This window comes from Meriones unguiculatus, chromosome 15, assembly GCF_030254825.1.
Source record: "Meriones unguiculatus strain TT.TT164.6M chromosome 15, Bangor_MerUng_6.1, whole genome shotgun sequence".
Classification (NCBI taxonomy): Eukaryota; Metazoa; Chordata; class Mammalia; order Rodentia; family Muridae; genus Meriones; species Meriones unguiculatus.
The window spans coordinates 7,232,914-7,244,459 of NC_083362.1; the positions used below are offsets into that span (position 1 = coordinate 7,232,914).

The following is an 11,546-nucleotide window of genomic DNA, read 5'->3' on the forward strand; positions in this document are numbered from 1 at the left end:
AATAATTTTAAGTACAAATCTTTAAACCAACATCCTTGTTTCACGGTTACCAGTTAATCTAACTTTTTTTTTTCCTCTCATACTAAGGAAAACTTGAAGCCCAAAATAGAATTTGCAAATTCCATTTCACAAATCTTTGAGTTTTGGGGTTTATGAGAACAAAATAGTTAAACCTTACTCATAGTTCCCTAAGAGTTTCAGGTACTGAACTTACACAAACTATGCAGGTATATCCACAGTCCAGGAGGCAACAGCACACTGCCAACAGGCTGTTCTAAATTTAGTGTGGCCTGCAGTTTCTTTTCTATTCTCATATCAGTCAGGAGAAACATTTTATTCTTTACTTGCTAACCATGGATTTTCCTAAATGATTTGTACTTAAGTACTCGGTAGTAAAAGGGGGGATGGTGGTTTTTAAGCAGGAATGGGTGGTAGGAACGGCCTCTGCACAGCTTTCAGCATTCCACTGTCTGAAGCTGGCTCTCCTACCATATGGCTGTGTTGCCATGGTTGTGCCTCCTCTGCATGTGGACACAGTAGGTGATCCATCCTTTTCTTGCTTTAGAAACCTAAGGTTTCATTAAACGTTGATGCAAAATATATCCTTTAGTGAGCCTAGCCAGCCTTGACATTGCAACAGAAATTCATATACAGAGTTTACACTTGGGAACCATGGAATCGAGTTACAAATGTGTAGGTTTGAGTATATATATATATATACACATACATCATGTTTTACCTAGGTTACGGTTCTGTGTTGGGCCACATTCATAGCTACCCACAGCCTCACATGGTCAGTCACATGTGACCTATGGGCCCTAGATTGGTCCTGGATGTGTAGTGCTTTGCTACTCAAAGTATGGTCTCTAGACCAGCAGCAACCAGGAATCTGCGTTTGAGCAGGATTCCAGGTTGTGTTCATTATTGGAACAGCAGCGCATGTCAGGCTTTCCAGGGGCGGCCTCCAGGATAACAGAATGTACTGTGAGCATCTGATAACCTTCTCTGGCCCTCTCCTCTCCACGCCCCTAACTGATGGACAGATTCTGGGAGGGCCTGGGATAGGCTTCTGCACTCTATGGCTCCCACAGTGATGGTGATTGGCACGAGCCCGTGAACCGCTTACAGTGACTATTAGAAAGCAGCTGGGAGAGGGGAGTTGGTTAAGAAAGGTGCTTGCCTCAGAAACATCCTGGTTGGCAAAACAGCTCATTGGGAAGGACCTATTGCCAAGCCTGGTAATCAGTTCAGTCCTTGGAACACACACAGTGAGAGTACAGAATGGACTCTTGCAAGTTTCTTCCGACCTCAACAATTTCATAATGGTACATGCACACATACACGAAACTTAAATGTTAATATCTAATTGCTGAATTAAAAACCAAAATAAAATATATATGTAAGTAGCCAAGTTTGGTGGCATGCTTTTGTAATCCCAATGGTGGTGAGATGGGAGGTGTGAAGAGGCAGATCCCTGGATGGTCATGAGCCAGCTAGCCTGGCTTCGGTGTCACAGTGCCTTGTGAATTAACAGATGTACCACCACCAAGGACTGACGACTTTGAAGGAAAACACCTGATGAGCTCCAGTCATAATCAGCGGAGCATTTGCAGGCCAAGGAGTATCGCTTACTTAGTTGGTTCTCTGTGGCAACTTGACGCTTGAACTTTGCAGGGGGCTAGCGATGTTCAGGCTGTGGTCACTGTTCAGGCAGAGTGAGGACGGAGGAGCGCTTCACAGGCCAGGCCGTTTTAACGGAGCTTAAAATGTTTCCTTTCTAGGTTAATCTCACATTGCAGATGAAGATAATAGAGCAAGAAAAGGAAATTGAAGAACTAAAGAAGCAACTAAGCCTCCTCTCTCAGGACAAAGGGCTGAAGGGATGAGAGGGAAAATGGGGCCTACCTGTGTAGCCTGAATTATGTTCTCAACCATGTGAAAATGGACTTATATTCTTAAAACAGTCAACAGGAATGTCAGTTTTCAACCCTTAGCTGGGACAGGTGGTGTGACTCCCAATTGTACTTAGCAAACCTATGTAAAGATTTTCCTTTTCCTTAAGGAATCTTCTCATTACCCAAGACTCTACTAAATTAAGCCTCTTCCTCCTGCCCTCCCCAAGTTTCAGTGCCTGAATTTCCTACTTAAATGTTACTACCCACCCCTGAAGCTTAAGATACCACTCTTAACTTTCTTTAAGCCGATTGACCATCCTGTCTTCCAGAGCATTCTACAGAAATCAGTGCTCCCCTCCCCTACAGCTGCAAGTCTTCCCTGGTCCCTTCGTGCTGCCACCACGGCTGGTTACCAAAAGACACCTGACCACTCCTTGGCTCAAAGTTTCTGTGGGCTGTGCACTGCCTGGAAGGTCAGAGTTCAGCCTGTTAGCACAGAGCTCCACTCCCAGCATTTTTGTTCTCTTTCAACTTGGCATCATCCTGCAGCGCGCCCTATCAAGCTTTGAACTCCTGGCCTCAAGTGATCTTAGGAACAGAGACCCTGTTTTCTGCCGTTCTTTCTCAGTCTCCCAGGATCCATTTCCTTTTTAAAGCCCTCCACTCCCAAACCACCTGAACATTCTCAGACAGCAATCTCTGATGCAATAAAGTGCCTGCCCTCTGGCAGGCAGTCATCTCAGTGCACTGCACTTGATTTTACTAACTTCTAAATAAAATCAAATCCATAGATTACGGTGCTTTTATTAATGCCTGACAACTGGCTTAGTGAAAAGGTTGTGATTCTACAAGTCCCTTTCCTGACAGCAAACCGGAAGCCGTACTATTCTTATGTTGAACCCTGAAACATAAGGGTTGCTAGGATTCACTTAAGGAGCTGCAGAGCAGTGCTGAAGGGAGCCAGGTTCTCGCAGGACTTAAGCCACCGCTGCACATTGGTGGGCGCTGCCCCACTGCCACCCCCAGTCTGCTGGAGCACAGACCACAGCACCACATCTGCCACAGTGAGCTCATTCCCAACCAGCCACGGGCTCTTCCCCAGAGCAGAGTTCATGGAGCGGAAAACGGCTGCTTTTTCTTTACTGCTGCCTTCTTTCAGCTGAAACATAGCGATATCCACCCAGCTGTCGATGAGTGTTAAGTTGACAGCATTATGCTTCTGGCCAAACAGAGAGAACAAGAAGCGAGCGATGCTCCCTTCTCCTTCGATGGGGCACATTGTCTGTACCCTGAACTTCATCTGTGTCTTGGGCACTGCAAAGGAGAAAGAAGAAAAAGCTCCATATAGAGTCAGAGTGACAGCTCCTGCTGTGTGGAAAGGGGACTCAGCACATTCATAAACTGAGAGCAAAACAATTTTCAAGAACATGACCAACATCTGTAATATTCAAGAGACTTTAATTTTTTTTAGTTAACTTTTGTTGTTTCTGAGGCAGGGTCTAACTATGTATTCCTGGCTGTCCTGAAGCTTGTTTTGTAGATGAGAGTGACCTGGAACTCAGAGATCCACATGCCTCTGCTTCCTAAGTGCTGGGATTAAAGGCACGTGCCACCACACCAGGCTTTTAAGAGTCTCTAAGTACTCCCTTAAAAGTGACTGAGGGCTGTCTCAGAAAACAAACAGCAGTAAAGTGACAGTGAGATGACTGAGAGGGTAAAGGCACCTGCCCTGAGTCCAGCACCTGCGTTCAGTCCCCAGGACTTACAGCAGAAGGTAGACCTTTTGCAGGACAACTTCCGCAACTTGTTCCTGACCTCTACAAGCTTGCCCGAATACAACCACACACATGTACAATGTATGTTTAAAAGAATTTAGAGGTGACCAAGTAGCCCTTTCTGCCATTACAAGAGTTTTCATCAAGCTAGGAGGACGTAGACTGTCAGTTTCAACCTCTTGCTGTTAAAATTGGAGGCTACAGACCAGAACTAGATGTTCTGTTGCTCAAAGCAAGGATCTCTTCCTTTGGATGTGAAGCTGAGGATAGTTAAGGTGTCACTGGATGGATGGCAGGCAGGAATGTGCTTCTGCCCATATGAAGCTCAGGTGTTCTCGGTGGGACAGTGAATAAATGATACCCTGCTGTCCTCTGTAGGCCAAACCGAAAGACACCGTTAGCGTTGCTTGGATGAGTTTTAGAATGTGATGACCAGTGGGGATGGCTACAGGAGAATCCCTTCCTCCAAGGCTTAGTTCCCCTGGAATTGTCTCACTGAGAAACCCCAACCTCTCTAGAGCACTGAGGCTATGTGGTGCCAAGACTTACCTCCCTCTCCACTGACCCCACAATCTGGCTGGACTTGGAGAGGATCTCACAGAGTAACAATCAGCTGTAGTCACAGTCAGTGCTGTGACTGTCCCACTCCTTTAGAGCCCAAGTAAGTTCAACACAGCCCCACTATTTACCATCCTTCCAAATCAAAGTGAAGCCCAGCTGATACTCGTGGCGGGACTGTTTTCTAGCCTGCTCCCCGAAGCACTTGAGAAGATTCTCGGGTACGTTCTTGACTGACGAATGTGTGTGCACCGTGGACAGGACCCTGTAGCGTTCACAGAGCAGACTGTGCATCACAAGCAGGGAGAGGGGCGGGGAGGCTGGGTTTGCGTTGATCACGATGTCTTTCAGTGCCCCATAATCCTGAGAGAGAGACCAAAATACTGAAGCCAACAAGAGCCATCAGGCCAGGTGTGATGGCTCGCACCTTTTATCCCAGCACTCTGGAGGCAGACAGGTGGATGAGGCCAGCCTGGTCCACATGGGAGTTCCAGGTCAGCAGGGGCACATAAGAGAACTCTGTTTTGAAACAAAAGTGCCATCTGTGTTTACAAATGAACCAGGTGTCCCCCACCAAGAACTTTCCAGGGTCTAATGAGTCTCCGATCCCACTTTGGATGCTGCTGTGATTCCACCTGGGAAAACTTGAGTCCCGGGGAGGTAAGCAGGTTATCCAAGGTCACTGACCTCAGTGGACACAAGCCTGTATTCCACACTCTCTAACAGGTAGGAGGGCCAGGAATTTGAGCCATTCTGCTTTAAAAAGTCAGGGGCAGCCTGAGCAACATGAGAACCTACCCAAAACAACAAAAAACAACAGAGGTGGGAGACAGCTCAGTCTGTAGAGTGCTTGCCTTAAATCACAAGGACCTGAGTTCAATCTTCAAAACCCAGGTGATAGCTAGTGAGCCCAGAGCTGAGGAGGTTGAAGAAGGCTAATCCTGCAGCTCTGGCCAGCTGGCTCCTGGCTATCTGGTGAGCTCTAGGTCAGTGAGAGATCTTATGTCAAAAACATGAGCATCGCCTGAGAAAATGCCCATTTCTTCTTGGCCCTCTCGTGCACTTGAGTATGTGTGCACGTGACCCTACACACACACACACACACACGCACACGAGAATGTGGAATATGGGCTACTTGTCAGAGGCTTGACTTCATCCTGAACACCATGTGTGCTGAAAAGCCTTTCCAGCACAGTGAGAAGTCAGCACCCTGGCTGTGCTTGCTTCCTGACTCACCTTGGAGATTTTGGCTCCTTGCAGCCTGGTCAGGCCTCAGTTGTTCCTCAGCGCATGAAAATATTCGGAGAGATGAGAAGGTAGGAGAAAGGACAAACCACAGCAGAAGCACCAAGGTGGTCAAGGCCCAGGGTGAGTCACTACAACACACTTGTGCTCTTAGGTCTTTACAACGCATTATCACAGTGTAGAGAGGACTGATGCAGGATGTTGGCCTACTCTGCTGCATCCTCAGGTAGCACCACCACTCAAGAAAGGAGCCAGCCTGGCATATGGCTGGCCCACTAAGGAATCTGAGTCCTATACACGTCAATCATGAATGCTAGCTGATACACTGATTTTCTGTAGCAGTAAGACAGCCACTGCTGCCCCATCTCTGCAGCCCCCACAAGCTACTCGATACAGCAAACACAAGTAAAGTACATTTAAAGTGCAAGACTGGAACTGCCTTGTTGCAATGCATTCTGACAGGGTTTTATATCTGTGTAGCCAGGGCGTTTCCTCAAAAACAGAGAGGGATACCTCTGCTCTGTCAAGTGGCATCTAGCGTGAGCTGGGAAGCCCTTTCCTCCCAGGGCTTAGAGGTAACTGACACAGACTGGCACTACAGGCTGCTGGGACTTCAGAGACCCTTCTCCGCCTGTTCCTCCTGTTCACCCCTCACCATAAGAGGAGACCCTGGAGCTCTGGGTGGAATCATTTTATTTTTTTGAGACAGGATCTCCTTGTAGCCTGGAACTCATGATCCTCTTAACCCAGGCTCCAAGTGTTGGGATCACAGGAGTGAGCAGCTCTGGGTGTGATCAATTAGAGGAGGAAAAAAGAAAAGTTCTTTGCTCCACCTCTGAAAACTAAAAAGCCAACCACTGACACCTTTTTCTGGCACTCAGAGACATCTGGTTTCTCACCTTTCCGAGCACGGAATTCAAGTCCAGTGCATTTGTGGTTAAAGTCGTGGGCTCATCAGCTTGCAGGATGTTAGTTACGTCCAAGTCTGCATCTGGAGTGTGAATCATCTTTGACAGGCCATCCACTGCTGCCTTTAACTCATATAAGCGCTTTAAAATATCATCTTGGCGGGATTCAAGGGCTTGCAAAGATGGCTCAGGTGTTTCCTAGAAAAACAACATCTGAGTGGTCACTTCTCCTACCTCATGAAGCTCAGCTTAAACTATATCACTTGTCCTAATTTTAACTTAACACCAGACTCCTACATTCTAAAAACATATCATGGGACCAATAAGATGGCCCAGTATATAAAAGGTGCTTGCTGTCAATCCTGACAATTTGAGTTCTATTACCCAGGCCCACATGGTGGAAAACCTCCACATGGATGCTAGAGTAGGCACCCTCCTTCCTACCATAATAAACAAATGTTTTTGTTTCTTTTAAATAAGACTTATGAAGCAACAGAACTACCTTTCCTCAAGTCCAAGGGGGTCCTGAAAATTGATCCACAAATGCTCCACAACAACAAAGAAACATGACTTTGAACTAGTCCTATTTGGGGCTGGAGAGATGTCTCAACAGTTAGGAGTACTTGCTGCTCTTCCGAAGGGTTGAGCTTGGTTCCCAGCACCTACATCAGGAGGCTCATAACTGACAGCAACTCCAGGTCCGAGAGATCTACAGGCACCTACATGTGCAGCATTATCTCACAGAGACATACACATAAATAAAAGTAAATCTTTAAAAAAAAGTGGATTTCCTGTTTCAGGAAAGTTAGGGAAGAAAATGAAAACTCTTAGCCCTCTCCTAGCCCCTTCTCTTTTTATTTTGAGACAGGGTTTCACTGTATAGCCTAAACTGGCCTGGAACTCAAACAATCCTGTTTCAGTTTCCAGCATGCTGGGATTACAGGTGTGCACCATGCAAAAAGAAACAAACAGAAAACTCAATTCTTTTAAAATAGAGGGAGGCCGGGCATGGTGGTGCATACCTGTAATCAGCACTCCAGGAGGCAGAGGCAGGCGGATTGCTGTGAGTTCAAGGCCAGCCTGGTCTACAAAGCGAGTCCAGGACAGCCAAGAGTACATAGAGAAACCCTGTCTCAAAAAGCCAAAAAACAAAAACAAAAAATAAAACAGAGGGAGGGTCTTTGCTATGTGTTATCCAGGATGGCCTTGAACTTCTGGGCTCATGTACTCTTATCTTACTGTACCCAAATCCTTTATCTCAATAACAGGCTAACTAAAAATACTTTAAGCCACATGTAGTGGTGAACACCCGTAATTTCAACATTTGGGAGGTTGCAGCAGAAGGATCAAGAGTTTAAGGACATCCTCAGTTGTTACATAGCAAGTTCGAGGCTAGCATTGACTTCCTGAGACACTGTCTGAACCACACACCTCCAAAGACTAGGTTTAAATGAGCAGAGAAAAGATGGAGGAAGAACAATAGAAAATAATTTATATAAAGGGGAAGAAAGGAACTCAGGTTTTTTACATTATTTTTTGTGTGTATGGATGTTTTGCCTGCATGTTTGTGCACGTGTGTGCACCAATGCCCAGAGACCAGGAGAGAGAGAGTTGGATAACTGGGAAGTAGAGTTACAGGCAGTTGTAAGTTCCTCTGTGGGTTCAGAAAATCAAACCCAGGACTCCTGCAAGAGTAATAAGAGCTCTTAAGCACTAAACCGTCTCTCTCACCCTGGAACTCAGGCTCTGAAGTATCCTTCAGTTTGGAAGCATCTCCCTGGAGCAAGTGCTCCTTGGGAAATGTGATGACTTTGTTAAGGCAACACTGGCATTCTCATATCGCCGTCATCTGAGCACTCGCTGCTGAGATAACTCCACAAAAAGGAAACACGTCATCCTTCACACCCATGCATCCTCCTTGCCTAGCAGAGTCTGGCACGCATTAAGAAACCAACAATACTTGCTGCTGAGTAAGTCTCAAATTACTGGCTCTATTTCAGTTTTTTATATACTTCTTTATTGTGTGCACACCTGAATGTGGAGGTCAGAGAACAGCATAGGAGAGCCTCGGTTCTCTGCTTCCACCATGTGGATTCTCTAACTCAGATGCTCAGGTTTGGAGCCAAGAACTTTTGACCATGGAGCCATCTCAGGAGCCCAGTCTTGTGTGTGTGTGTGTGTGTGTGTATCTCTGTGTAAAAAGAGAGAGAGAGACCACTCACCAGCCCAGTTTGTGTGTGTAAAGAGACCACAATGGCCTAAAATGCAACCTCCCAGATGTTGGGATTACAGAGGTGCAACAGCACGCTCCATGTCCACCACTCCAACTCCAAACTCTTAATAACTTGTGATATTTTGTGTGTGTGTGTGTGTGTGTGTGTGTGTGCGCGCGCACGCAGTCTTCCTCATTTCTACAAATAGCAATAGGAAGCCCTATCCCACCAGAGCCAAAGTAGCAGCTACTAGATGGAAAACTGAATCAACCCACACTGAAGCAAGTCTAAGGCAGGAACTGTAAATGTAATAGGACTGATTTCTGAGCTCTAGTCCAGCTCAGCCTATTCTGAGTAACACGGAAACATTCAGGATCTATTTTTACCTCCTTACTGCCTACAATGCTGGCCTGCTTCCTTGCTGAGTGAACTGTGATCTGGTATCCACTGGTTTCATTTTATATATTTAGAAGCAGTTAATTCTTGTGTGGCTCTGATTTCTAACTTTTTGTCCTGTTAAAGCAAGCAGGCTGTGTGTCATCGAAATGTTCATAATACTCTGAGCGTGAAATGTTGTTATCTTGCAGTCAGAGTGGCTTTGATTTTCCCATGGGACCCACAGAAGAGGATTGGGCTCATTAGCATTCTCTCTGGAAGGGGAGAGGGATGAGCAGGAGCAGCCCCTCCCCAAGAATCTACAGCAGTTAACATTTGCTGGGAATGCTTTCTGTAGTGGTGTAGCTGCTGTACACTGCCCATACTCCTGTAAGTAACCCTGGTTACACTCACCGACTCACCAAGCTAGACTTCGGTGAAATTCTTTCTTTGGTCTGTTACTGCTTTTAGAGCAAACAGACATTTGTTCAGCCCTCCCCAGGAAAGTCACACTATATATCAAAGTTTAAAGGAAGTAAAGGTGACTTACACAACCAGACAGGGCTGGAGATGCAGCCTGGTGTAGAGCTCTCACTTAGCATACTCGAGGGTCTGGATTCCATCTCCAGCACAAAATAAAACTCTGGTGCCTGGATGAAGGTGACAAACCTGCTCTGGGCATTTTTGTCCCCTGGGGACGTAAAGTTGAAGGCGCATTGGCCTCTGTGACAGTCTCTAGCTGACAGGCCACGAACCATGTCTGCTGCTGTTTTCACAGCTCTGCAGCTAGACAACTGTTAACATCACTAGGTTTTTAATTAACCACTTCTCTTCCAGTGTAGGTAAGTTAAAGGAAGGCAAGTGACAGAAAAATTGACCACAACAGCATCCATTTACATTTTTTTGTCCAAAATGCCAGAATTTTTATCTGTTGGAAATTTGGGCTGTGTGTGATCAGTAGAAAACTGAATGAAAAAGAATAAAAAGGAAGGCCATGATAGCTCCTAGGTATGGTGGAGAAAGTTTACTGTAGATAAAAGGGAAAACACAAAAAGAGACAGACATCCAGGAGAGTACAGAGTGAACGTGGCCAGACTGAGCTGGGCCACCTAAGGAGAGGAAGAAGGGGAGAGGTGAGGGGAGAAGAGCCACCTACCAAGAGGGGCTGCCTGGGCCAAGAGAGTAGCATAGCCAAAATGGTTTATGGGCGGGAAGCCTGGCCAGTACCTGGGCTAAGATGAGGTAAGCCAGTCTGGAGGGCCCTGTAACATGTACAGACTGAGGGACGCTGGGAGAATCTGGGGGCCAGTTTCCACTTTGACATGTGAATGGGCATCTCAGCCATTTGTACTGAGCTTGAGACCTAACAAAAATTTGAACAAGTCTTTAGAAAGGCGACCAAACAATAGTGATAAAATAAACATGGCAAGATAACCATTTAGGCGAGGTGGCAGACACTTCCAGCCCCAGCACTTAGAAGGTGGAGGCCGGAGGAGGTGTTGGGAAAGGAACTCAAGATCTTTGGCTACATGAGTTCAAGGACAAAGGCCCTATTTCTTCTGCCCTCCCCACCCACGACCAGAAAACATGAAACAGGATCTCAACTTACTTAGAAATTGGAGAAATCCAAATTAAATCATTACGATGCTTACATCATCCTACCCCTGACAGCATGAACCTGTATAACCACTTTAGGAAACAATTTATCCAGATAAAGTGGAAAGCAAACCTGCTCGCTAAGCCAGGAATTCCATTCCTACACAGGCTATTAATGCTAGCTGGTCTATCAATTCCTGTGCCTAAGAGTGGGGGACGGGGTGGATAAGTAAGCGGGGTGTGGCCAGGCAGTGTAAAGGAGCGTGATCACTTTCGCAGTTACAGTAAAATGACTGAAAATCTGTACAGCACGTCAGACAACAGAACACAAACTATATGCTTCCAGTACGTCAAGGTTATATGGCTTAAGGATCCAAACTCCACAATCTAACCGCGAAAACCAACACACAAGTACAGTAAACGCCAGGACCTCTTGTGGAAAAGTTGCAAGCGGGAAGGGTGGGGCGCTAAAACTGTCAACCGGGGTTACTGTGACCCAGGGATCGCTCTGTAAGTTCCTCGGGAGGAGCATTTTTGGGTCGTGCACTTTGCCACGCGGCTGGCGATCGCGAAAGGAAGCCACGGCAGCACTGCCCCACGTGGGTTTAGTTGGACCGAGCCTGAGAAGAGCCCTACGGGGCCGCAGCGCCGGCGCACTAGGCTGGACAAGGGATAGGACAGGGCGCGGCGCGGCCAGCGCCTGCGCACTAGGCAGGGGCCGCACGCTCCTACCTGCACGTGGCCCGCGTCGGTCGCGGGAGTGGTGGTCTTGCTGTGCACGTTGGGGAGCCGGTACATGCAGGTTGGCAGCTCTACACGCAGAGGTGCGCTGCCTCCATGATAGGGCTTTACCTGGTACATCGGCATGGTGGGAACCAAAGGGAGGAAGGTAGCGGGCGAGGGACACGAACGTTCAGAGGCCGCCCGAGCCCACCTCGGACCGTAGCCGCCTTCTTCCTGACCCTGCTGCCGGTGTTCCGG

General features: G+C 47.1%; 2 protein-coding genes across 7 annotated transcripts in view; one reads left to right on the forward strand and one right to left on the reverse strand.

The window, feature by feature from the left end:
- Window positions 1-2,687, forward strand: part of Eif2ak1 (eukaryotic translation initiation factor 2 alpha kinase 1) — a 35,856-nt gene extending 33,169 nt beyond the window's left edge. The window contains exon 15 of the mRNA XM_060368099.1: window positions 1,782-2,687. Within this exon, the coding sequence (XP_060224082.1) occupies window positions 1,782-1,886 (105 nt within the window). The 3' untranslated portion in view covers window positions 1,887-2,687. The remainder of the gene's footprint in view (window positions 1-1,781) is intronic.
- Window positions 2,684-11,538, reverse strand: Aimp2 (aminoacyl tRNA synthetase complex interacting multifunctional protein 2). 6 transcript variants are annotated; one of them, XM_060368107.1, is made up of 5 exons: window positions 11,418-11,538; window positions 9,520-9,619; window positions 6,373-6,579; window positions 4,360-4,591; window positions 2,684-3,209 (listed from the first exon to the last, which is right to left on the reverse strand). In XM_060368107.1, the coding sequence occupies exons 3-5, from the start codon at window positions 6,478-6,480 to the stop codon at window positions 2,821-2,823; spliced, it is 729 nt and encodes a 242-aa protein (XP_060224090.1). In that variant the 5' UTR covers window positions 6,481-6,579; window positions 9,520-9,619; window positions 11,418-11,538; the 3' UTR covers window positions 2,684-2,820. The 6 variants fall into 6 exon arrangements, with proteins under 6 accessions (XP_060224090.1, XP_060224089.1, XP_060224086.1 ...); XM_060368106.1 differs by having other exon boundaries at window positions 11,298-11,436; XM_060368103.1 differs by lacking the exon at window positions 9,520-9,619.
- Window positions 11,539-11,546: the final 8 nt, after the last annotated feature.

What these genes read in the sequence shown, in the direction of transcription:
- Aimp2 (XM_060368101.1), bottom strand. Translation starts at nt 11,432, where the DNA reads ATGCCGATGTACCAGGTAAAGCCCTATCATGGAGGCAGCGCACCTCTG. An exon ending in CCGACGCGGGCCACGTGCAG is followed by an intron (nt 6,580 to 11,297) that starts GTAGGAGCGTGC and finishes TTGTTTTTCTAG; the next exon opens with GAAACACCTGAGCCATCTTT. An exon ending in TGAATTCCGTGCTCGGAAAG is followed by an intron (nt 4,592 to 6,372) that starts GTGAGAAACCAG and finishes TCTCTCTCTCAG; the next exon opens with GATTATGGGGCACTGAAAGA.